The sequence below is a fragment of the Hyaena hyaena genome, unplaced genomic scaffold (genome assembly GCF_003009895.1).
Source record: "Hyaena hyaena isolate Hyena2069 unplaced genomic scaffold, ASM300989v1 scaffold_214, whole genome shotgun sequence".
NCBI classification, from domain to species: domain Eukaryota; kingdom Metazoa; phylum Chordata; class Mammalia; order Carnivora; family Hyaenidae; genus Hyaena; species Hyaena hyaena.
The window spans coordinates 2323647-2351465 of record NW_024080842.1 but is presented as its reverse complement, the minus strand read 5'-3'; the positions used below and the strand labels follow the sequence as shown (position 1 = coordinate 2351465).

The window sequence follows — 27819 nt, the reverse complement described above, 5'->3', positions numbered from 1 at the left end:
TTAAAGAGAAAGGGTATGAAGTGACCAAAAAAAAAAAAAGATAGATGTATTTCTTGTGAAAGCATAAAAAGAATAAAATGGGAGACAGAAAAACAGGGCATTTTGCTTTGGACCATCAATTCCACAAGCCACCAAAAATACTGTCAGATCAGGAGAGGTAAGAAGAAACTAGACCATTTTTAAAACAGAATGTGTATGTGAGTTATTTTCCTCAAGCATCTCAGATATAAGAAAACTTCCTTGTCAGCTCCAAATTCAACTCAATACAAAGCAAAGGAACTTTTATTCCTACATTCACACAAGTGATGATTAAGTGCCCTGAAGTTTACCCTGATTGCTTAAGATGACCAAATATTAGTTTCCACAGAAGAAATGTTTTAACTTCCTAATCCTATTCAAAGGATAAAAAGGGTGTGGGAAAACTCGTTAAGTGCTTAGCACTGTCACTTCATTTCAAATGCCATTTTTGTCCTTGGGTGAATGCACATAACACTAAACCAAGATCTAGCAACAGTTTTCTATTTGGTTTAACTAGTATCACTTAAAGAGCTTAATACAGGATAATGCTTTAACAGTTTTATCTGAGACAAAGTTAAGTCTAAGATCACATGACAAGCAATGTACAAAATCTGTCAATCATTTTAGAGTCCATCTAACATATATAGCAATAGGATATTTATAACCAGAAACTGCACTGACTGATAAGTAGACACATTAGTCTGTCAGGCTCTACCTGGAAACATGATGCTTTATTAAAACAAAAACCAAAACACTTAAATACAGCCAGGTCTTCCTGAGGTCGCCCAAATTTCCCTTCTTGCAGACCAGTTAATACCCAGGAAGAACCCACGAAGAGCAGGGTGGCTATCTGACAAATTGTACTATCTGGATCAGAAGTCTTGAAAATTGTCTGAAGAATGTCAAGGAGTTAACAGAGAGGTTATATATAGTGACCTTGATTTTTATTTTTTTACCTAGAATACTACAAATTCTAAAATTTATCAATTGATGTATCTTTTAATTAAACAGCACCAGTCTTGCCCATTGATACCATTAAAATTTGACTTTCTCAGTTCTTAGTTCACAAGTTTATTATGAAAAACACTGCAGTGCTCTTGTGCAGTAACATTGCCTTATAGGAGGGGGGAAACAGTTCTGTTCAAAACAACTCACCAGGTTCTGACAATAACAAAGAACGACATGAGGCTTCGATTTGAGAAGGGAAATAAACTGAGTGCAGACAAATCATACAATTAAATTAAACGGTATCCCTGAAAATAAACAAAACTATTTCAAAACTCACAAGTAGAGGGGAGGCCTTGGTACTTATTTTAAAAATGTTCATTAAGCTCCAATGATTGTTTGCTGCTATACTTATCTACAGTCATGCTGAGTAAAGCTATAGCTAAATGGAAGTTAAATTTTATTCACGAGGTGTTAATGTTTACATCTTATTATCTGCAGTCTCTCAGAGAAAGCAAAAGTAACTACAAATAGCGCTATGCCAGAAACTGGTTTCTTGACCAACAATGTCGCTTCAGCATGCAATGAACTGGTTCATTCTAAAGTGGTCACGGCTGTTGATGACAAGAGGCTTTGTATTTTTATATGGCACATCTTTTGGTCCGTGTGAAAACGAGTTTTTTGAATGTTAACTATTCTCTGACACTTTGGAGTTACTGTTGCTCTTCCCATTTCCATTAGGTCAATATATGGTTCATGGCAATACTGTACAAGTTTAAAATTTCATTACAGGAAGTAGTCTGGGGTACGACGAGTAACATGGGGTTCGCCTCTGCGAGGTGCAGGATCAAACTGCAAGCTGAAAAAAAACAAAACATATTTGCTGTTTACATGGCACATATCAAGTGCGCTGACAATCTGAATCAAGAATATTATTCTCTCCACCCTCACAATTTTTTTCCTGTACGATTTCAGCTTGCCTTAATGGAAAAGAACCCTAATTGTCACCTAATCATGCATTTAGTAAGTCTTCTAGTGGCACGCCTCCTTGAAGAGCCAATGCAACTTCCAACAGAATTTTTATGTATCAGAGTTCCTTCTAAGGTTATGTGAAAGGAGGGTTCCAGGAGCTCAATGTACTGTATCTGTAATCTAACCTCAGAATACATTTTATTAACTCCACAATAAAAATGTGTTTAAAAGTTAAAACTCTAATTCACACATCAGGATCTATATAGGACCAATTTTCTGTTGATGTGTTTCAACATATCACAGATCTGTACAAAAGGTAACATTAAGAAGGCCTGGGTGACTCAGTCAGTTAAGCTTCTGACTCCTGGGGTTCAGCTCAGGTCACGATCTCAGTTTGTGGGATCAAACTCCGCATCAGGCTCTACACAGTGTAGAGCCTGCTTGAGAGACTCTCTGCTCCTTCCCCCCATAATAAACATTAAAAAAAAAAAAAAAAAGGAAATGTAAAAATCAAATTGGGATCTGAATTAGCATGAGCCCTTCGATTCTTACACCTCCCATTCAAACTATACAGTTTGACTCGACTGTAACAGCAGCCAACTACTCAGGTGTAAATACTTACAAAGAGTATTTTAGAGTATCATCAAGTTCCATGATTGCAGCTTGATTACCACAACGATAACAATAGTTTGGAGCACTGAAAATTGTTACTACATTCCGGTCATGGCACCAGTTATATCCCTGCAAGAAAAGTGATAAAAACCTATTTTACTCCCTTATTTACAATTAAATGTGAGTCAAGAGAGAAAAAAGATCTCCCCTTCCCACAAGGCTTAAAAAATATTAATGTTTTGTTTCTGGGTTCTCTGGCAAAATCATACTTTTATACAAATACTGAAACATTTTTCTATTTCATCTCAATCTGCCCTCCTTACATATACCTGTTAAACACATGAAACAGAACTGAAACCATAAATTGCTACCTTCCCTCCTCTCGCGCTTCCTGAATCTTACTTTCCTACTTTTAAATCCCTAGCACTACTCAGTCAGTAAGACTTTTCCGAAAACATGTCAACTATGAAATTCACTGTGATCAAAAGCATGAGGTTTTAATTCCAGTGTATATCTACTGAAAAGGCTCAGGCAAAACACATGGGAGTTTTCTCATTTATATCACTAACTGACCTAACCCCCTCCAAACAAAAACAAAAACAAAAACACCCCATCCCTAAATCTACCTCAAGTTTACTTAAAAAACAAATTGGGGGCACGTAGGTGGCTCAATCCATTAAGTGTCAGACTCTTGATTTCGGCTCAGGCCACGATCTCTCAATTCATGAGTTTGAGCACAGAGCCTATTTGGGATCTCTCTCTTCCACTCACTCTCTGCTCCTCCCCTGCTCATGCTCTCTATCAAAATAAGTAAATAAACATAAACAAATACATAAAAAGCATTTCAGGTTTCAGAAAGGAGACATACCTCCATCACCAGCTGGTGAGCTCTGGACACCAATGTGAGGCCGTTGGCATGATTAAATGTTTCAGAAATGTCTTGCCCAAAGGTGTAACCAGCTCCTCGAGGAGATATACCCCAACCACCACGATCATCTGGATCTGACCACAGCAAGTCACACATTGGACCCTAAAAAGCAAGTTTTGTTTTGTCTGTTTATCACAAGGTAAGGTTTAAACTGCCTCTTGCAAAAATGATTTAAGTAATTCATCAGGAGCAGCACCCTACAAAGTCACACTTTTTGAGTGGTATTTGCTTAAAAAAGCTTAAGCTTTGCTTTGCAGTCAACTATGTGTGTCAAGTAAGTAAGAAACTATTTCCAGATGTCTTTAAGAGGTACATCCTATGTCAAAGAGTCCCAAGATCAACAAGCCCTAACTAGTTAACCTTGCTATAGTATGCAAATTTCAACATCAGGCATTATAGTCCAGTAATTAAGGCAGAAGGCTCTGAAGAAACTACCTAGATTCTAAGACCAGTCCCAAAGGCACTGTTATCTTAGGTTTCTTAATATTAGCTTCTTCTGAAGAATGAGGTCGCTGGTAAGAGTGTTCATACGACATGGGATCATTTTTGGGCATTAAAGTAAAGAATACACAAAGGAAAATAAGTTAGAATAAAATTTTTCCTCTCTCTACCAAATAAGAGTCAATACCTCATGAGGAACTTCTTGTAGGCGATCAAGCGCTCTGATGTGATCCAGTGTATCTATAGATGGTGACAGGCCACCATGGAGACAGAATATCTGAAAAGAATGGTTTATGTTAATCTCACATAGAAGAAAATTTAAACATTCTGCATTCAGGCAGCCCACATCACTTGGTCCTACTGGTGTTTCTGTGCTCTGCCAGAACCAGGCTTTATCTGCAGGGTCAGTCTTTCTTTCAGCCCACTTGCAACTACTGAATACACTCCCTTTCTTCCTGATAAAGCATTGCTACTACACCCAGACTCCAATTCAGTCAGCTCCTCCAAGGAAATATTTCTCTGACCTTACCCTCACCACCGACTATCTTCCTTCTCATAGGATTTTCTGCAATTTCTTCTGTGCACTTCTCTATCTGGATGAGTAAATAGCTAATTACATCTTCAAGACTTGTCCAGAAACAACTTGAGAGGATGGACGGGCTACATCTTCTAACCCTGTGGTCCCATCTTATAGTTCAGTCAGTGCCTGATATAAAGAAGGCACTTCAAAAGTCCAAAAGGGATGGGAGGGTAGAAAAATGACTGGCCCTAAACATTAAGACAGCAGATTCTTGAAAATAATCAGCAACATAACTTTAAGTAAGACCTACATACCTGCCCATCCACCAAGGCAGTGAGAGGAAGATAGTCAAAAAGATCTGTGAAGTATTTCCAAACATTTGCATTTCCATATTTCCTTAAACACTCATCATAGAAACCATATACTTGTGTGATCTGTCTGCTCTCATGATTTCCTCGAAGAATGGTGATGCGTTCACGGTAACGAACCTAAAACAAGAAAACAAAACAATATGAACACCCAGCTCTTTCAAACCAAATGACAATTCAGTACACTTTCTAAAAGAAAATCCAGAGTTCCAATTTTGGTGGTGGAGAAAAAAACACCCCATGCCCCCCCACCACACCAAAATGAAATCCTATTATCTATGGGTATTTGACCATGGAGTCTCAACAAACCCCACCTCAATTAAAGTCAAACCCCTGCTACTACCAACTCTTACACAGAACATAATGATTAGCTGTAACACTCCATCCATGAAATTTCAGTCTAAAATTAGATCTTTTCGGTAAATTTAGTTATACAATAACCATCACAATCATTTTAGAACCTTTCCACCAGTCCAAAACTATCTGCCATGAGCTGTCCAACTCCTACTCCCAGCAACCACTGATCTACCTTTGTCTTTTGAGATCTGCTTTTTGTAGAAATTTCTTATAAATGGAATAATAGTTTTTTGTGTGTCTGGCTTCATACACTCAGCAGAATATTTCTGAGGCTCATCTGTATATAAGTTAGTGGATTATTCTGTTTCTTTTATTGCTGCACACTATTCCCTTGTATGGCTATTATATCACATTTTGCTTTATTTATAGGATAAATACTTGGATAATTTAGTTTTTGAGTATTATGAAAATGTTGCTTTGATCATCTTGAATTAAGCTTTCGTACAAAGTTACAATCTACTTGGAGCACCTGGGTGGCTTATTTGGTTGAGCATCCGACTGGGTTTTGGCTCAGGTCATGATCTCATGGTTTGTGGGTTCAAGCCCCACACTGGGCTCTGTACTGACAGTGTGGAGCCTGCTTGGGATTCATCCTCTCTCTCACAAAATAAATAAACTTAAAAAGATTACGACTTTAATTTACATTTCCATGATTAATGATTTTGAACATCTTTTCTTGTGCTTTTTGACGATTTGTTTATCTTCTTGGATGAAATATCTATTTGAGTATTTTGTCCCGTTTTGTCTTATTGAATTATAATACATTTTTATGATATGAACTGCCCCAAATTTTTTCTTACTGACGTCTTGTGAAAAACAAAAACTCTTAATTTTGATGAAGTCCAATTTAACAATTTTTTTTTAATGGACTATGCTTTTTGTATCCTATCTTGGAAACCACTGCCTAATCCAGGGTTACAAATATTTTGTTTTATTTTAGAAGCTTCAAAGCTTTAGCTCTTAAATTTAGGTATCTGATTTTGATTCATTTGTACAGTGTGAGGGATCTAAGTCCATTCTCTTTGCACGTGGATGGATATTCAACTGTCCCAGCATCACTTGCTGAAGTTTCTCTCCTCTGACCCCCCATATTACTGTGCGAGGGCTGCCATAACAATGCACGACAAATGGGCAGCTTAAACAACAGAAAGTTATTTCCTCACAGTTCTGGAGGCTGGAAGTTCAAATCAAAGTGTGATTAGGGTTAGTTTCTTCTGAAGGCCTGTCTACTTGGCTAATAAATGGTCATTTTCTCCACTTGTCTGATCATCTTCACTTTCTATCTGTGTCCTAATGTCTTCTTACATGGACACTAGTCAGATCGAACTAGGGCTCACCCAACTGATCTCACTTTCCTTAAATTACCTTGTTAAAGGTCTTATCACCAAATACAGTCACATTCTGAGGTACCGGGGCTTAAGTCTTCAATGTATAAAAGGCGCTGGAGGAAGGGTATGCAGCACAATGTAGTCTGATAAACTTCAAATATGAATTCTTTTTTTTAATTAATTAATTTGAGAGAGAGAGAGAGAGAGAGAGAGAGGGAGGGAGAAAGCATGAGTGGGAGAGGGGCAAAAAAGGAGGGGGTGAGAGAGAATCCCAACCAGGCTCCACACTGGGAGTGTAGGGCCCAATGTGGGACTCAAACTCAGGAATTGAGCTGAAGTCAGACACTGAACTCACTGAGCCATCCAGGTGCTCCTCAAATATGAATTCTTAACGGCAGCATATTCATTCCTCCTGAGCACTAAGATTCATCCTGGGCTTTAAGAACAGCTTAGTATGCGTTTGTTTTCATAGTATCTAGAGTCACCACAGAAACTTTTAATCCAACTGCTTTATTTTACAGATGTGGAAAAATGTTTTGTAGCACGTTACATGATTCAGACCAGTAGCTTCATGAACACATACATTAACTGCCTATAATTCAGCTCTTGCCTAAACTACATTTTACCACTTCCCAAATATTAGAAGTATCTGGCAGTCATTTTATCATTGTCAATGTTTTTTCCCCTTATTTATTTAAACCCAAGTTAGTTAGCATGTATCTTTTTCAGGAGAATTTAGCAGTTCATCATTTACATATAATACCCAATGCTCATTCAAACAAGTATCCGTCTTAATGCCCATCACCCATTTAACCCATCCTGCGACCCACCTCCCCTCCAGCAGCCCTTGGTTTGTTCTCTGTATTTAAAAGTCTCCTACAGTTTGCCTCCCTCTTTGTTTTTATCTTAAGTTTTCCTTCCCTTACCCTATGTTCATCTGTTCTGTTAAATTCCACATGAGTGAAATGATGTATTTTTCTTTCATGTAGCATAATACATTCTAGTTCCCAATGTGAATATACTTTAATAGAATCTCTCCTAAAAGAAAAGTCATACTTTCTAGGGAAAGAAGCCTGCCATTCTGTAAGTTATCGACCACCCTGTTGCACTTTCAGATCTTTGTACACTTGGCAAAGCTAGAATTAGTATAAGCAACATGCTTTAATTAACATTTCTATTGTTCTAGATTGCCAAGTTTTTATGGCTGCTAACTATTCCAATGAGATAAATCATAATTTAGATATTCACTTTTGTTGGCTTTTTAGATCTTTGGTATTAATAATGCCACCATTAAGGTTTTCAAGCAAATGAAGCTCTTTTCCTCTTGAATTTCTTCTTCAGTAAAAGTCTATGGGATTACTGTGTCAAAATATGTAAACATTCTGACATTTAATATACTCTATTTCAAATGCATACAGAAAGGTAATTATATTACCTCTCCATATCCCAATTTACTAAAATTATGTTTCTATTTGACCAGCCCTCTAACTTTTTTCAAATAACCTGCAAGAGAATAACCTTCTCATTTTTATTCAGAATGAAGACAGACCTATGATTTATAATACCTGCATTCCTAAATAGAGTTTTATTCTAAAACTGAATATTCAAAGAAAATCACAAATCGCTTAGGAAAAAAAGAACATTCAAGACTGTCTCATCCAGTACAAAATGTCCAAACAAAATTGAAATTACCTTAAGAGCTACAAGCAGAGTAACTGTTTCAACTGAATAATATCCTCTGTCAACATAATCTCCCATAAACAAGTAGTTTGTATCTGGTGATTTGCCACCAATTCTAAACAGTTCCATGAGATCATGAAATTGCCCATGCACATCTCCACAGACGGTGACTGGACATCGAACCTCTTGCACGTTGGATTCTTTTGTCAGGATTTCTTTAGCCTACAGATGGAGAAAAAATAAACCAAAACATTTGGTATGACACAATGTTAACAAAGATCAAAGATATGTTACTTACACTTAATTTAGTATTAAGGGGCAGACTCAGAAGATGAAACTGTGGGCACCGATAATCTCATTAACATAAAAGGGCAAGATATGGCCAGATTCCATATATCGGCTATCTCATTCCTGATACTTAGAAAAAACATGTATCAAGATGCACAGTTCTATTCTTGCCATCACTATTAGTTTTTATGCCTAGCAGTTACCAACTAATTTAAATGCTAAATAGATTATTATTAGCAGCCATATTAATGAAAATGGAACAAGACATTCAGGTACCTAGTTCCTCAGCTTTAACGTCTAATTATAATATGCTGGCACTCCAGGATTCCAGGCTATGAGGAGAGGTTTCTAATTACTGCTTGACCTTTTTTTTTTTTTTTTGGAAACACGAACATTTGCCTGTATTTTTATACACTTTATACCAAAATACAAACTTTTCGTTTTACAATTATAACTATTCAATATGCATGGTTTTTATAAAGTTGTTTGGTAGAATATGCATTCCCCCATGTAATCACAAATTCAAACATTACTATTAAGGGTAACATAACATTCCACTCAACAGAAATCCTATCACTCATTCAACACACATTTATTATATTCCCAAAACTAAAGTGCATTGGGAGACAATCATCCATTCATTTGCTCAATGATCTGAGTGATACTATGCGCTAGGCCCTGTCCTAGCCTTTGGAGGCATAGTGTGCAAGGTAGGTCACTGGGGGCAGGGGACCACAAACAAGCAAACAAGTAACAAAGTACTGGCTGTGTTAAGTGGTGAAATAAACGGAAAGGGTAAATGATGGATAACAAACAACACAACAAACAAGATGGCCTGCAAAAAGCACACTGGAGCAGGAGAGGCAGACAATAAAATGATCAGGTCAACTGCTAAGTCATGCTCAAGTAAGGAGCAGTGCTTCAGGATCACAAACACTGGAAAGTTAGGAAAACTGCCTGAGGTCCAAGGAACTGGCAGGAATTAAAGGGAATAGGAAAGCTGACTTGGAAAATATCAGCCATACGTATCAACTTCTTGCTGTCCTATACCATGCTCAAGAAATGTTAAAGAATTGAAGTTGGTAGTCTTTCATTTTGTACTTAATAAAAGGAAATCTAGAAGGAAAAAAAAGAAAGGCATAGGAGTAGGAAATGGAACAAGGTCCAAAAGACAAGATGCAATCATGTGTAGAAATACTCAGGAAAAGGTTAACATGCTGAAGCATACCACGCAATAGTAGAGAAGAGGGAAAACTGGGGTAGGTGTAGGGTGACCAAATTATGCTAGTTTTATCACTCAAAGTCTGGCATCGCAAGAAATGCCTCAGTTGTGCTCAGGTAAACCGTGAAAGGTGGTCATCCCAGGTACGAAATGTAGAGGGGAAATGGGGCATGGACATGGACTGAAAACAAGTCTAATTCAAGTAGTCTTAGAACAAAGATTCAATATCAGAAAACTTGATGAGTGTATTTATGATTTCAGAGGTAGGGCTATACACATGTGGAGATCTGAGACAGAGGAGAGCTTAAAAACCACTAGTACTCAGCGACCAATCCACCACAAGTCTGGTCTAGTCTCCCTCCAAAACGTATCTCAAATCAATCTGCTTGTATTTATTTATTTATTTTTTTGGCCACTACCCTGGTCCAATCCACCATAACCTCACCTGGATTTCTGTGCTAGCCTCCATACTGAACTCCCTGCTTCCATGCTTCCTGCCTCTAATCTATCTTCCATGCAACTGTCCAAGTTAAGAGTTTAAGTTTTTTTTATCTTTATTTTTTTGAGAGAGAGAGAGAGAGAGACAGAGTGTGAATGGGAAAGAGCAAGGAGAGGGAGACATAAAATCTGATGCAGGCTCCAGGCTCTGAGCTGTCAGCATAGAGCCTGATGCAGGGCTTGAACTCATGAACTGTGAGATCATGACCTTAACTGAAGTCAGAAGCCCAATCAACTGAGCCACCCAAACACCCCTAAAAGTTAAGAGTTTAAAATGTTCACTAGATTCCTTTAATTTACCACCGTGTACACAGCACCTTGCTAGAACAACGTCTGAGGTGTAAAAGACACTTAACTTTTTTTTTTTTTTTAATGAATCAAGAACTTAAACTGGGGTAACTAAAGAGGTCATTTTCAGGGAAAGCCATGGATGTCTGTCAGGATAACATCAGAAGTGCATGCCTAGAAATTGGTACCAAGTTCTCTGAAGAATGAAGAAATAATAGGTAGTAAGGAAAGGTGCCTGGGTATTTAGGTAGAAAACAGAAACCTGAAAAACAGGGAATTTTATCCCAGAGGAAGGCAGCATCCATCCATCTACCTGGGAAAGTTATTAGAGAAATATAGGACTTCCTGAGAAAAGCCAGATTTCAGTTAAGCCAAGAAAGTAAAAGAAATTTATTCTGAGAATGGGTTTCAAGTATTTACTTCAGACGCTCAACATGCAATGAGTACTTTCTTCTCTGTACAGCTGGCACTATGAACGGTGTTCCAGAATGTACAGTGGGAAGCTGGGTCAGGGAAAAGCAACACACTAGAAGGTGTTGTTACCATGGACAACTGCTACTAATGTAATTGTTCATTACATTTTGAGTGACAACCAAGGGTAACAAGGACTAGTTTTAAGGCACTGGTATGCAGCCTTAGCCACACATTAAAAATCACTTGAGAGGCATCTGGATGGCTCACTGGGTTAAGCATCCAACTCTAGATTGCAGCTGAGGTCATGATCTCAGTTTATGAGATCAAGACCCACACTGGATTCTGTAGTGACAGCAAAGAGCCTGCTTAGGATACACTCGCTCTGTCCTTCCTCTCTCTCCCCCCGCAGCTAGCACTCTCTCTCAAAATAAACAAACTTGAAAAAAAATCACTTGAGAGGGGGAGCCTGGGTGGGCTCAGTCTGTCTGTTAAACATCCGACTTCAGCTCAGGTCATGATCCTGTGGTTCTTGAGTTTGAGCTCTGTGTTGGGCTCTGTGCTGACAGCTCAGAGCCTGGAGGCTGCTTCGGATTCTGTCTCCCTATCTCTCTGCCTCTCCCCAACTCTCACTCTCTTAAAATAAACAAACATTAAAAAAAATTTACTTGAGAAGCTCTTTGAAAAAAAAAAAAATTCCAGATGCCAAGGCTACTCCTCTCTCAAGTAAGCCAGAATCTTTGCAAGTTGGATCCAAGCATCAATAATTTTTTTTAGTCTCCCCTTCTCACTCTACTCCAGTGCTTTCTTAAGTACAGCAAAGCTCAAGAACACTTATTTTCAAGTTTTCAAACATTTGGGGAACCGATTTCAAGAAAATGACCAACCACTGACATCCAAAAATTAATCATTAACTTGATCTAACATTTTATTTTCATTAAAAAAAATTTTTAAATGTTTATTTTTTAGAGAGGGTGAGCGGGAGGAGGCAGACACAGAATCTAAAGCAGGCTCTAGGCCAGGGCTCGAACTCATGAACAACGAGATCATGACCTAAGCCGAAATGGGATGCTCAACAGACTGAGGCACCCAGGCGCCCCTAACATTTTAAAACTTAGAACAAATTTCCACTATATCTCAAAAAAATGATATTTCTTAAGAAACAGATATAATCCATTTTGCTAAGGTAATTCCAATCTCCCATGATTTATTATTACTAAAAGGCAGAATTTCACTAGGCATATTCTTATGAGTAAGTCTGTTTGGGATTAATACCATGTCCAATGTTTTTAGCACCTGGCACATAGTAATGAAAATAGCTGTGAATGAAATGATAGGTCCTACTTCAAAGAAATTTGCAAGTTACTCAGACAGAGGTTTTAAAAGGATAATGACATAATAAACAGATGGTCAGAACCATACAAATCTTACAATTCTATGAGAAGTTAAATTCCAAAATACATCTCTTAACACTTGCTAACCTGAAAGGTTATTCCCTACATGGAAGATAAAAAGTTGCCACTCATGACTGCCTCAAGTCCTTATAACAAGGTACTCAAAATTTCCATTCAAATCCTAAAATGACATTTATTTATTTTTAAACATTTTTTTACATTTATTTATTTTTGAGAGACAGAGCATGAGCAGGGGAGGAACAGAATCTGTTCTGAGAGAGAGGGAGACACAGAATCTGAAGCAGGCTCCAGGCTCCGAGGTGTCAGCACAGAGCCTAATGCGGGGCTTGAACTTGTGAACCATGAGATCATGACCTGAGCCGAAGTTGAATGCCCAATCAACTGAGCCACCCAGGCGCCCCCTAAAATGACATTTAAACTTAAATGCTATTTGTTCCTTTTATCTCAATGTCAGCAAATCACAATCATAAACACTGTACCTTTATTTTTACTTTTAAAACTGTGAAACTTATAGTGACAATCTTTGGAAAAAATATTTTGGAGCAAATAAAACTAAATGTTCCCTCTAGGGTGCTTGGGGAGCTCAGCTGGTTGAGCTTCTGACTCTTGCTTTCAGCTCAAGTCACCACCCTGGGGTCGAGGGAGTGAGGGAGCACCCCCTCCCCGCCCCACCATGGAGCCTGCTTAAGATTCTCCCTCCCTTGCACGTGCCCCCTCTAAAAATAAATAAATAAACAAGAAAATAAAATTTAAAGACCCAAAAAGCAAAGAAACGTTAAATGTCCTGTTTGACCACTCTCCACAATCCCATTCCCCTTGGGCAAAGTAATCACCAACAGTAGTATCCTGATGAACATCCTTTCAAAACGTCATTTACAAGTTTTACATACATATTATATGCCTACAAAAACATACTCATTTTCCTTTGCATTTTTAAACTAGGAAGAGTATGGGGCGCCTGGGTGGCTCAGTCAGTTAAAGCATCCAACTTTGCCTCAGGTTATGATCTCACAGTTTGTGGGTTCAGGCCACAGTTTGTGGGTTTGCATCAGGCTCTGTGCCAACAGATCAGAGCCTGGAACCTGCTTCAGATTCTGTATCTCCCCCCACCTCCCGTCCCTCCCCCAGTTGCACTCTGTCTCTCTCAAAAAATAAACATTGAAAAAAAAAAAAAAAAGCATTATTCAGCAGTCTGCTTTTGTCTCCAACAATCTATCTTGGAGATCACTATTCATATATAGAGACCTGGTTAATTTCTCACGATAGATGGAGAGTATTCCCTGAGAAATTATAATAATGGGGGGACAGGCGGAACAAGTAGGGGAAAGCAATATATATCCTAGTATTTGCTCCCTGGGATACATCTACACTTTAACCTGGAAGATCATGAAGTGAACCTATTAACATATCTAACAACTAGCTTCTCTTTAAGTTGATGTTACCAAATTATCCTCTAAAAGGGAAAGGACACCCTATTTATTAAGTGAACATTTTAAACTTCTAAATCTGGGAAAATCAAACTCCTTCTTCCTACCACATTTCAGACTAGAGCAATTATAATTAAATCCTGGAGAAAAGAGTATTATGTATCAGATGTTATCAAGCCAACTATTAAGTATGTTTTAACAACAAAAATTCAAGCTTACAAAGAATTTAAGTATGCTTTTTTCCCCCACCTCAGAGATGGTAACTACGCCAAAATACACTATCACCAGAACAAAAAAGGTTGGAGGTGGTTCTCACTGAAGATTATTTTACAGTCAGGAAAAACTAATCATAGAAAAAGAAAGTCTGAGAAGCTGTGCTATCACATGGAGTCAGGCCTTTCAAGCTTCAGAAGCAGGTAACTGAACCCCTCCCTATAAGGTCAACTAATGGGGTCTCTAATGAGTCACCTTTAGAACCTGCAGGCCTTTACCAACCATCAGGTTTTTTTTTTTCTTTTCTCCCTCTTTCTCTTTTTTAAACCAACTATTAGTTTCTGGGGTAGCTACACAACTTTAACTCTCTAGCTTATACTCAAGGTAAATGAGAGAACCAGATTTTCAAAGCAACTTAATTAACATTAGAGATGTTTATACTTTTAGTAACTACCTTTTCACTTTCTGATATTTTGATTCCTATAATTTAAAGACTCATATCACCTGAATTAGGCACAGAAACAAAGCAAAAGACACACACCCCAAACTTTTTTTGCTTCCCCAAAACACTTTTCCAGGTCACCTGGGAGACTCAGTCAGTTATGCGTCCGACTTCAGCTCACGTCATGAACTCGCGGTCTATGGGTTCGAGCCCCACGTTGGGCTCTGTGCTGACAGCTCGGAGCCTGGAGCCCGTTTCAGATTCTGTGCCCCCCCCCCACTCCCACTGCCCATCCCCCTGTCTCTCAAAAATAAATAAACGTTAAAAAAATTTTTTTCAATTAAAAAACAAAAAACAAAAACACATTTCCAAACCTTCCAGGGTCTCAGCTGATAAACATTTAAAAGAAAATTAAAGTTTTTAAAAATAGTTTAGCACCATATTGATTTTTTAATTTATGGAATCCTACTGAAATTCAGTCAAACGGCAAAGACTGACATCAGTGAAATCAAGGAAAAAAGATGTGATATAAAACTTCCTAGGGCACTTGTTGGGATGAGCACTGGGTGTTATATGGAAACCAACTTGACAATAAACTATTTAAGGAAAAAAAAAAACTTCCTAGAACGGGATGCCTCGGTGGCTCAGTCCGTTAAAGCCTCTGACTCTTGATTTTGGCTCAGGTCATGATCTCCTGGTCCATGTTGACAGCAGAGTCTACTGTGGATCCCAGAGAAAGGGATTCTCTCTCCTCCTCTCCCTGCCTTTCCCACTAGAGCAGGCCTACTTTCTTTCTCAAAATAAATAAGCCTTAAAAAAACAAAACAAAACAAAACAAACCTTCCAAGTACAAGGTTAAAACTGGAATAGGATAGTCCAGTAATAAGAGCTTAACTATGAAAAATTAAAATGTTCTACTGTCCTAAAATTAAAAGAATCTGGAGATTCACTTGAAGAAAACAAATCTTTAGGGGCATTACTTTATTATCAATGTCCTCCCTGTACTGAGTTCCAGATTCAGAAATCTTAAAAGCTAATTTTTCAACTTACTATAAAAACAATCTGGTTTCTTGGCATACGAGCTATCCCTAACCACCATAACAACATGAAATTACCAAAACAAACAAACAAAAACCCCCAACAATTTTAAATAAGAAATACTGTCTTTTAAAAAAAATGCTTATTTATTATTTTGAGAGTGAGATCAAGTGCACAAGTGGGGGAGGAAGGAGAGAGAATCCTGAGCAGGCTCCGCACTGCCAGGCACAAGCCTTACACAGGGCTTGATCCCACAAACCAGACCATGACCTGAAATAAAATCAAGAGTTGGGACACTCAACTGACTGAACCATCCAGGTCCGCCAAAGTAAATTTAAATTAGACTCCACAAATCATCCAAGTCAGGATATTTCAAGGAAGACACGTAAAAGGGAAAAAAGTAAACCAGGAACCAACAAAAGATCTACCAATCATTTATATATTAATTTCCTTAAGAGCATACAACAGCAGTTTAATTTCTACTTAACATGTACTGTAGAAAAAGCCATGGACTATATTCATTCATTTTTATTATTATACCAAGCAAACATTTAAAATGCAAAATGATTACAACTATGTAAAAATTCTTTATATGCGAACACCAGAGAACGTTAAAATGTTAATAGATTGTGGCAGTCTTAATCCTACCACACCAACAACTACTCATAAAGACTTCATTTTTCAAATTAGCTAATATCTCAATTTGTGTCCTTAAGTTCATATTTATGGGGTGGCTGGGTGGCTCAGTCAGTTGAGCGTCTGACTTCAGCTCACGTCATGATCTCACAGTCCCTGAGTCTGAACCTGGCATCAGGCTCTGTGCCGACAGCTTGGAGCCTACAGCCTGCTTTGGATTCTGTGTGTGTGTGTCTATCTCTCTCTGCTCCTCCCCTGCTCATACTCTGTCTCTCTCTCTCTCTCAAAAATAAAAACATTAAAAAAATTTTTTAAGTTCATATTCACGAACCCAACGTCCTATAGCATTATAGCAATCATTTTAAACAGCTGTATAATTGGGCACCTGGGTGGCTCAGTCGGTTAAGCATCCGTCTTCGGCTCAGGTCATGATCTCACGGTTCATTGGTTCGAGCCTGGCGTTGGGCTCTGTGCTGACAGCTAGAGCCTGTCTTTGGATTCTGTATTTCCCTCTCTCTCTGACCCTCCCCTGCTCTCTCTCTCTCAAAAATAATAATAAAACATTAAAAAAATAAAAAAACCAAACAGCTGTATAACATCCTCCCAAACAGATCTATACGTGTATTATTTATTTATTTCCTTTCAGGAAATTTCAAATGTGGAACTACAGAGTTAAACATATGAACATTTTTTGGTTACATAATTACTAAATAAGTTCGGTTATGCCCAACTTGTATGCAATAATAAATGGAAGAATGCACCTATTCCCATCTACTTAAAATATAAAATGTTACCTTCTGATTTAACTGGTACTTTTCATTTTGGAATTCAAACTTTTTATTCCATGTTTACTTATTATCAGTTATTTCTCCTCTTACCCAGACTGTTCACACAAATTCTCTGAAATATCTATTGATAGAGAGCTAGATAATGTTCTTAGATATTTTTCTATTAAAAACATGGTTATTAATTCAAATGTTCATTGAAGCTCTACTTCATATAAATTAAACATTCAATACTTCAATCATAGTTGAGTATACCTTCTACCGATACAGTCATAAAGACACAAGAGAAGCAAAGCTGAAAAAAATGCAATAATTAATTTTTGAATTTTACTTTTTAGTTTCAAATTAAAAACATCTGAAGGCTTTTAATTTTTATTTCTTTTTAATGTTTATTTTAACTTTTAAAAATATTTTTATGGTTTTATTTTTGAGACAGAGAGAGACAGAGAGAGAGAGAGAGAGACAGAGAGACAGAGCTTGAGTGGGGGAGGGGCAGAGAGAGAGGGAGACACAGAATTTGAAACAGGCTCTAGGCTCTTAGCTGCCCACACAGAACCTGATGTGGAGCTTGAACCACAAACCATGAGATCATGACCTGGGCCGAAGTCAGACCCTTAACCGACCGAGCCACCTAGGTGCCCCAAATGTATGTTTATTTTGAGAGAGAAAGAATGGGGGAGGGGCAGAGGGAAAGGGAGAATCTCAAGCAGGCTCTATGTCCAGCACAGGGAGCTCAATGTAAGATTCAATTTTACAACAGTGAGATCATGTCCTGAGCTAGTATCAAGAGTGGACGCTTTGGGCGCCTGGGTGGCTCAGTCAGTTAAGCGCCTGACTTCGGCTCAGGTCACGGTCTCCCAGTTTGTGAGTTCAAGCCCTGCGTTTGACTTTGTTCAGACAGCTCAGAGCCTGGAGCCTGCCTGGGATTTTGGGTCTCCCACCCCTCCCCCTTCCTCACCTTTGTGTGCACAAGCCTGTGCGCTCTCTCTCTCTCAAAAATAAACAAACATTAAAAAAACAGACTCTTAAACAAGAGCAATCCAGGCACCCTCTTTGAAGGCTTTTAAGACAAGTAAATTTGCAAGAAAAAATAATTTTTTTCAATACTGTAAGAGAATTTTATTTTGTTTCATACTGCTTTTAGGAAAGATAAACAGGTTTCCCTGATTTTCACAAATGCAAAAAAAAATTAAGGCTCATGACAAACTAATATACGGACAGATTTTTATTTTGGTGTGATACATAATGCAGGACATACTACTAGCTGTGGAAGCAAAAAAGTCTTGAGTTAATTATCATAATGTTTCTTCATATTACTTGTCTTTTGTTTCATTATTCCAAAGAGATGCCTCTAGTTTATGAAAACATTTTGGTCTTCTGTATGATTATACTGTATATATGCTATCAGTGTGATTATACTAAAAAAGTACAATACCCCTCCATTAATGTTCTAGAAACCAGTAGTTACTATTTGGTTTTAAGGCTTAGGATTTAACCAAAAGAAAAAGGTCAGGGATGAGGGATAATTCTAAGATTATATTAAAAGAAAATACTACATAGGTTGATGTTTTCCCATCTCTGACAAATAATCATCTGTATCTCTGTTCCTATGCAACATACGGCCCAGGTCTTTACTAACCAACCTACACATGTGCACGAATTAAACATTCCCAATCATTCCTGGAAAGGGGAAAAATATATACAACCTACTAAACAGAGACATGTTGGCATATATTTGGTTGTTTAAAATTTTTCATCACAACAATTCATCATGAACAACATTCAACCACTCTGGGCTCCCTCCTCTGTACCAGGTGACTTGGCCTAAAGTCTTTAAGGTTCCTTCCATCCCTAAAATTTTACTAAAGCTAATTCTTTACCTTTTTCATTAAGTCAGAGCCACCCAAAAGAAAGAGGTAGTGGGCAATACTGCCAGTTGACAAGCAATGGGTGGCAAGGAAATAAAATTCACTTGCTCACTATTAGCAAAAACATTCTAAAACCTTTCCTTTCTATAGAATTTACTACAAACTCAACCTCCTGACTAATGTGAAACTCTACTATTAGAGCAATGAACATCCCTAAAATAATGCTATTTAGACAAAGCTAAACAATGAAAATAATGTACACAATGGAAGCTTAATAAATTTTGACTGATTTCCAAAATCACTGTCCCATAATAGCATCACTGACAGCCAGTCTTGTGAATTACACTTTGTGTATAACTCTAGCTAAGTAAATGAACCATTTCCCAGGAGCACTCTAGAAAAAGGTTTTCAATCTTCCTTCAGGCCCCTTAACATCAGCCATACTCCCATCTGTAGTAACTAAATGACTAAAGCAGAGGTGAGGACATGGGAGTACCAGAATGACTGGCCAACTGGTCAAGTACAGTTTAGAAAATACTCAGATTCATTTTTATTTGAGAGAGAGTACAGCCATGAGTGGGGGAGGAGGTGACAAGGAGGAGGGGGAAGGGGGGGAAGAGAGATAGAGAGACAGAGAGAGACAGAGAGAATGAACGAGTATCTTAAGCAGGCTCCATGCTCAGCAAGGAATCTGTGGAGGAGCTTGATCCCACAAACGTGGGATCATGACCTGAGCCAAAAGCAGGAGTCAGATGCTCAACCGACTGAAACACCAAGGGGCTCGGAAAATACCCAGATTCACATACACACATCTCTGTCACTGCCCTGTTCATCCATTCTTTTTTTTTAATGTTTTACTTATTTCTGAGAAAGAGAGACAGCGTGAGCAGGGGAGGGTCAGAGAGAGAGGGACACACAGAATCTGAAACAGGCTCCAGGCTCTGAGCTGTCAGCACAGAGCCCGCCGAGGAGCTTGAACCCACAAACCATGATATCATGACCCGAGCCGAAGTCGGATGCTCAACCGACTGAGCCACCCAGGTGCCCCTTTTATTTTTTTTTTTTAATGTTTTGCCCTGTTCATCCATTCTAAACACTACAATACATAAATAGGCGACAGTAACTTTGTTATGCTAAGAAATGAAGCAGTTAATTCCAGACTGCTCTTTACAATTCTTTCAAAACCCATCCCCCAGCCATTTACTGGCAGCCAGATCTTTTTCTACTTGAGCCTCCTCTACCACCTCTGCTCCAGAAGCTTAAAGAAAAGCTATTTCAAACAACACAAACAGGGGCGCCTGGGTGGCTCAGTTGGTTAAGTGTCCAACTTCGGCTCAGGTCATGACCTTGCAGTCTGTAGGTTCGAGCCCCATGTCAGGCTCTGTGCTGACAGCTCACAGCCTGAAGTCTGCTTCAGATTCCTGTCTCCCTCAACCTCTAACCCTCTCCTACTCGTGCTCGGTCTCTCTCCCCCTAAGAAATGAATAAACGTTTAAAAAATTTTAAACACAAAATCTTTCCCCTTAATAGTTCTAGTCCATTTCATATCTTACTTGTGTAGGAGAGTGCAGGTTGAAGGTTTTTTCAGACATGGATGGTAATGATAAATAAGTGAAGAAAAAAGGAAATAAGAGATGAGATTGGTCAAAAAAGAGGAATAAAAAGGGATTCTCTGTCACAGCTAACTTTTCCTCCCTTCTCAGTACCTTCAAGACAGACCCTTCCCCAATCAAAGAATGAAATCTTCCCATTTGCAACTACGTGGATAGAACTAGAGGATATTATGCTCTGTGAAATTAGTCAGAGAAAGACAAATATCATATGACTTCACTCATATGAGAACTTTAAGATACAAAACAGATGAACATAAGGGAAGGGAAACAAAAAGAATATAAAAACAGGGAGGGGGATAAAAACATAAGAGACGCTTAAATATGGAGAACAATAGAGAGTTACTGGAGGGGATGTGGGAGGGGGGATGGGCTAAACCGGTAAGGGGCATTAAGAAGTCTACTCCTGAAATCATTGTTACACTTTATGCTAACTTAGATGTAAATTTAAAAAATTAAAAAAGAATTTTTTTAATCAAAAAAGACCCTTCCCCTACCATTATCTCAACTCAAATCTGTCTCCTGGTTTTCTCGCACATCTCCTCCAAACTAAACAAATACTCCACGAATAACTGACAAACAACTTACAACACCACCAGCAATATCTGCTGCCATAAAAAGTGGGGGTGGGGGTGGTGGAGGGACACCTGACCCGTGTTACAATTATTACCCATACACTCCTCCAGTGCCTATCATTCTTTCTACAGCATGTGGTTCACCTGCCAGTATTTGTAGAGAGAACACTTGGCTCTGACAGAGAAAATAAAAGGGGAGTCGGGGGACTTCTGTGTCTGACTAGTAGGACTGTTCACCATTTCAATGTTTCCTCAGTAAGTCCAAAACCAAATGCATTACTGCTTCACGACTGGGAGATCACGAAACACACACAGGCACAAATAGGTCTGACTGTGGAAGCTATGACAAAAAGGCATTTGACAAGCCATATTGAACAATATAAAGGTCACTTATGCTTTCCTGGAATATTTGAGATTTCACCTTCTAGATCATGATTTGCACTGAGGATACACAGAAAATGGGCTAGTGTTTTCTTCTCCAATATTATGTAAGGGGCAAATACAGTTAGGCACATTCAAAACTGAAGAATAAGGACTGTTTCCTCCTCCAGGACGAAGTGAGACAATAGTGTGTGACATGAATTGGAAGCCTTCAAGCAATAAGAATAAATACAATGTTTTATTTTACAAAGCTGGTGATTCTGCAATTCAGTTTGGCCCCAATTCACCTGGATCTTTCATTATTAACACTTCCTAAGAAAAGAGGGAGGGAGGCTGTGAAGCAAGACTAGAGCCTAGGCACAGAATCCCTAAGCCCATGCAATCTCACTTTAGCCCGTGAAGTCAAGTCACTGTACCCTGTTGAGTCTCTAATTTCTATCTATAAGTGAAGAAAGATCTCATGAACCTAAGAGAACTGTATATGTGAAAATACAATGAAAATAATGTTCTGCCATCATGCTTTCCCCCATTTGTTCTCAATATTCAAATTACTTTTATGAAAATGAGCCAAACAACCGTTTAAATTAAGCACACATACAGACTCAAAAAAAATGTATTGCCCGTTTCATTAGAAATTTAACCCTGATCAAACATTTTGCAGCTTATCCAGTTTAGAAGAGTTTAATTTTTCCCACACTCTTGTAACAAATGTGAAGCCTTAATAACTGCATTTTATTTATAGTGTTTGCAGAGCAATGGAAAACAGCATACCTAGGTAAAGAACTCCTTTGGGGAAGGAAAAAAAACTGGCTATCACACAACATTCTCCACAAGTTTGGTAAGACCTGACAGCACAAAGCCAAAAATCATACCTAAATTAAACCACTGCTGAAGCCACATAATAAAAGAGTGTTTACTGTAGTTAATGCAAAAGCAAGTTGATACTATTTACTTCTTCCAGTCTGTAAATGGAAACATACCAGTCCAGTTCTACAAATGTAGTAATGTTACTGACTATAGAAGTGTACTTAAGACAACACTGCATTCACTCACCAGAAATTTTTCAACAATCAACTAAAATTATGATCCCCACAATGACAAAAGTATACTTCACAATCATCTTGGCTTTGATATAAGCCTTAATCACATCATGGGAGGAAAAAAACCCTTACCGAGTCAACTGCATAAAAACCATACTCACCTTTGTCTGATTAATACACACCTCGAGTCTCTGCATTTTGAACATTCACTGTTAATTGCTGATGGGATACCATAATAATGGTCTCTGAATTTTTTAATCACCATAACCTCTAATGTATACTTCTCTCTTTACCATTTAAATATTTTATTCAGATCAGGCATGTTCAGGAAGATAGAAGGAAGGCTTTTAAATAAGTTTTCCTTCTTATAATGAAAGAAATGATCAACTACTAACAAGTACCTATCTCCAACAAGATTTTGTCTTTAAAAGGAAATAAAAAAACTACTGTCATAGTAATGTAAAAATGTTTCCCTCAAGACTTTCAAAATATGTAGCTTCCAACTAGATGTGCTTTGGCTATTCAATTAATAATGAAAAGAGAACTTATGTTTTTAACTTTTCTAGTACAAAAGATATAGTACAAAAGATATTTTCAAGTCATGCATCCAAACTTTTCATATACCTAAAAAGCTGCCTTCAAATTAATATAGGTTGCAAAATGAATATACTTCCAGAAGTTAAAATACTTACAAGTTAAAAAGAGCATTAAGACTGCATAACATTCACCTTTAAAGGATCCATTTCTTGGAAACCTAACTTCGAATATCATTTCCATCTTTTTGACTATCTTAAGAACAAATATCTGGCCACAGTGGTTAACCAGTGAGGATCTAAGTATAAACTGTTTAATCCTTACCATATTTTAGTTTTACAAATATGTGGAGAACAATCAACATTTTCCAGATTATCAAGCTTTAGATACCCAACCTTAGCATCCAGTATTCTCTCCCATAGTCTCTAACACAAATCCTCTACTTCCTAGGTTCATCCACTACTGTTTTTCAAATAGATTCACGCTCCTTGAGAATAAGCATGATTATACTTCATTACTTTGCATTCCTTTCATAAAGGTTAGCTATCTTGGATAGTCAGTAGATGTTTGATATTTAAACACAATGTATGCATTAAAAGTGGATTATATAATCTATTAGAAGGGTCCCTGGAACATCTAAGTCTTTAAGTTCACAGACAGAAAAGAAAATGTGGACTAAGTGGTTGTCCCAAGGTCAGTCACAATTACTCTGTGGCAGAAAGATAATTACTGTCCAGGTCTAACTTGAAGTCTAGTGGTCTTCCAATTACATCATTACCTCTCTTCTAATGTTTTCTACACCAATGACTAGTCATCTAGCTGACTGCTGACTCAAAGTCTTTATATGAAGTACTGATCTCTAAAAGTCATTGAAATCATCACTTACAGCACCTAGAAATTAAGACCAGACAACATACATTGTTTCAGAAGCCTATTTCTTAAACCCTTACTGCAAATGCCATTCTCATTTGATGAAAGAAAATGAAGGGTAAAGGAGGAAGAAAAGACTCAATACATTGCTAACAGCAAAATTCAGCTCCAACAGATCATGTGGCACCTCATCAACTAGTTAAATTGTTCAGGCTTAGGATAAATAAATCTGAATTTGACTCATTTAAATTGCAACTATTCACAGAATTTCTGAAAAAGCCTGCTTTTAGAAGCATATACAACAAACTCATGAACCTAATTTTCCCATCAAACCACAAACGAGTCAGCATAACTGCTCTCTAATAATTCTCTATACTAACACAAAATGAGAATATGATATTCTGCAATTCTGTACTAGAACGAAATACTGCAAAGTTAATTTTGACAAGAGTTAAGCTATTTAGAGTAGGGGTAAGTATTTTCTATACACTAGAAAACTGACTTCTAAGACTTCAAAAATGCAACACAGCCAATAGCTAAATAGACTGTTTATCCAACTCCTAGGGAAAAACAAAACGGACTTCAGGTAATTTAAAATGGACTTATTAAAGCAACTATAGCATTACATTTTCGACTTCTGAAAAATATTTAAACACTAAGCACAATGTCTGGGACACAATAAAAGCTCATCTACAGCTATCATCGTTATTACTACCACTTAAAGCCACAAAAACATCAACAAGTAACTTTTCAAACAAAGAGCCAGGATACAAAATTTGCTGGTTTAAATGTACGCTGTTCATTTTAAAAATAGATGGCAAAATGCCAAATACGTTCAGCTTACAGAAGAGTTTCACATTTACCCATTTTGAATCAGCATATAAGTCATAGATGAAATTGACACTTGGATTTCAATCCCAAAGCTCCTTATGTAGTATGACTCACCAAATTCTCCATTTCTTCCAACTATGAAAAAGAAGTTGTACTCCTCCCTCCATCTACCCCCACGACCTTTGCAGAAATTAGAGACATATTTTTAAATTCTTATAACACATTTTTAAGTCTCTGTCAAGATTGCTCAGTGAGTTTAACACAAACCACCGAGAACAGTACTAACGCTGTGTGACCTTTAGACAGGTCTTGGTATGTAACCTACGAGCTCGCCTTTGGGGGATCCTCTGGACAGCTTTGGACCGAAGAAGAATCAGGCCTGAGTACAAGTAAAAGCCTCGGACCCACCTCACAGTAGTCACAGGCCTCTTTCCCAGACCTTAGGACTCAAGTCCTCATACACCCATCTCAAAACCGTCCCCGACCCTAACATTACAGGGTCTCTGCTCCCTCAGCCACCTCTCCCAGCACCAAAGCTGGAGGCTCGCAAGCCCTGGAGTCGGGTGAACGGCGCCATTTTAGGCGGCGGTGGCGGAGACAACCAATCCCTGCGCGGGAGGCAGGGGGCGCCGGGTCGCCCGGAGCCTCCGCCGGGCCGCGCCGAGCGCCGGTCTGGGAGGCTCGGGGGGCCCGGGCCGACGGCCTCCGCCATGTTGCACCCCCCTCAAAGCCACCTCCTTCTCGGTGGGCTCGGCCCGCGGCGGCTCCCGCAACCGGAGAGAAGCTCACCTTCTCGCAGAGGCTCTTGACCTGGGACTCGGACAGCTGCTTGCACTCATTCAGCTGCTCGATCCACTGGTCCAGCTCCTTGGTGAACACCTTCTCGTCCATGATGCCACCCGCCCGAACCGGCTGCCGCTCCGCGCTACTCCCGCGCCGCCGCCCGCACACGGGCCACACGCACACGCCGCCGCCGGCTCCCGGGGTACTTGTGTGGCTACTGGAGGCTCCTCGGCGCTAGCGCGAACCCCGCGGGCTCTCCCTGTAGTACCCGGCCGCCGGCCGCTGCCCTCCTCCGCTCGATCTAGTGCCGGAGCTCGGCTCTCTGTAATGGCGGCCACCGGCGTGGTGACATCACGCGCGGCGTCAGGAGGCGGCGGGGTGCGGCGGGGTAGAAGGGCCGGGACGAGAGCTGCGCAACTGCAGAGCCAGCCCTGGTCCGCCGCCAGATCGTAGTCGGGGGGCGGGAACCGGGGGCCACGGCGCAGGCGCAGCGTAGCCGGCTGGTAACAGGCACCTTCGCTTTTAGGGCGTGGTGGTCCAGAAAGGAGGGGGGCTGGAGAAGGGAAGACCGAATCCGAGCAAACGCGGTGCCTGCAGCAGGGAACTGGGCTAATTCCAGAGCACAGCGTCCTGCGCGGCGCGCGCGCCGACTTAGCGCAGGCGCAGTCTCGGGGGTGGGAGGTTGGGGAGAACCTACCAGTCCGAGCCTTTTCCCTAAGGTGAGACCGCTTGGCGCTTCACTCTGCGTTTGCACCCGGATTAAAGAAACTAGTATTGTGACCCCACGATGCGCTGGATTTGTATGGGATTCCTAAATCTTTGAGTGCGGGAACGGGTGCCAAGTGGTAGCCTGGAGTGGCCACCTCCGCCTCTAGGCGCGGCAGGCACCTTGTAATTAGGTCACTGGTGGGCGGAGGAGGGTGTGTCTGCCCTGGGAGCGCGGCGCAGTGCACCTGACTCCTCCGGCACACACCTGTCTTCACGCCTAGATGCCTGTCGGCCGCGATACCTGCGGCCGAGCCTTGGGCTTTTCTCTAGGCTTAGGACCGCGCGCCTGCTTCCACACGCCTCGCACAACCTCGCCATTTGTCGCCTTCCGCCCCAGGTGTGCTCCTTTATCTGTCTTAGGTTCCTCCGGGGAATGAGGAGGAGCCCCTCTACCTCCCCACCCATGCCCTCTCTGGCCTGACGGTATTAGAAGCGGCTACAATCCGCCCTTTAAAGAAAGCTCGGATACCTAAGTATCGGACCTTGGTCTGGCTATGAATCTCTTTGAGGTTTGCGAGATGTTATTACATCCCATTATCTCTGCATTCACGAAATATTTGGCTCCGTAGAGCATCAATTGTGTGCTGGATCCCACCCTTAGGAGACAGAGGGGTCAACCAAATAGACAAGGTATCCTGTCCTGGTCGAAGCTTGTATTCTCCCAGTAGTTTAGGAATAGATGTAAGAGATATTATGATGTCCCCAGGATCTGAGAGATACAAACTTTCCAAAGGACATTTAACCTTAAAGTGCGAGGCAAGAGCTGAACCTATCCACCTGTCTTCTAGATTTCCTACCCCCCAATAGCAGTTTACCCTGCCAAATCCAAGCGCTCACTCTGCAGCTCTGAGGGCATCGTCCCAACCAATAAGCTGAAGAAGGCTCTAGAGGCCTGGATGAGTTAATGTTGGGACTGAAAATTCACCTTCATCCAAGACAACCTGCTTAGTGAGGTTGACTGGCTTGGCCTTCCCAGGCTGAAAACGGCAGTTCTGCTTTTCTTCATTCCTCCCGGCAGCGTTCCCAGAGGAAAGTCTTTCAGCTCTCTGCCCCTGAAAGCTTATACTTAATTTACCAGATCGGGTAAAAAAAAAAGCTCTTTTAGCTCAAATTCTATGTTTTACAGTTAACATCCCCCAATAATAGAGGAGTAGGAGTTAAGACCATGGAGAATGTATAAGGAAAAAAATCATCACTTAGTGCTGATGACTATAAAGCTGTGCCCAGCGTGCTGTTGTCTTATTCTTCACTGGTGCCCTGTACCTGTGTGAGAACTGGTCCTGTCTTACAGGGTAAGAAACAGACAACCAGTCAGGAAAGAGAAGGGACTTACCCAAGGTAGTAATCAGGATTTGAAACTTTATACTCCCAAGTGCAAGGCCTCCACCACACACACATACACACACACGCCTGACCTCTAAGAACTGAAGTAAGGAACAGGGTCAATATGATTTCCCTTTACCTGAGTTCTCTTATCTAGAAAGGTGGGGGGACGCCTGGGTGGCTCAGTCGGTTAAGTGTCCGACTTCGGCTCAGGTCATGATCACGAGGTTCGTGGGTTCAAGCCCCGCGTCAAGCTCTATGCTGACAGCTAGCTCAGAGACTGGAGCCTGTTTCAGATTCTGTATCTCCCTCTCTCTCTGACCCCTCCCTGCTCACGCCGTCTCTCTCTCTATCAGAAATAAATAAAACATTAAAAAAATTTTAGGAAGGTGGGGTGATGTTAA

General features: G+C 39.8%; 1 protein-coding gene across 1 annotated transcript; it reads right to left on the bottom strand.

The window, feature by feature from the left end:
• Nucleotides 1-1059: 1059 nt before the first annotated feature.
• Nucleotides 1060-25638, bottom strand: PPP2CA (protein phosphatase 2 catalytic subunit alpha). The gene is made up of 7 exons (XM_039242276.1): nucleotides 25331-25638; nucleotides 8182-8391; nucleotides 4751-4924; nucleotides 4104-4193; nucleotides 3416-3577; nucleotides 2558-2676; nucleotides 1060-1822 (listed from the first exon to the last, which is right to left on the bottom strand). The coding sequence occupies exons 1-7, from the start codon at nucleotides 25430-25432 to the stop codon at nucleotides 1750-1752; spliced, it is 930 nt and encodes a 309-aa protein (XP_039098207.1). The 5' UTR covers nucleotides 25433-25638; the 3' UTR covers nucleotides 1060-1749.
• Nucleotides 25639-27819: the final 2181 nt, after the last annotated feature.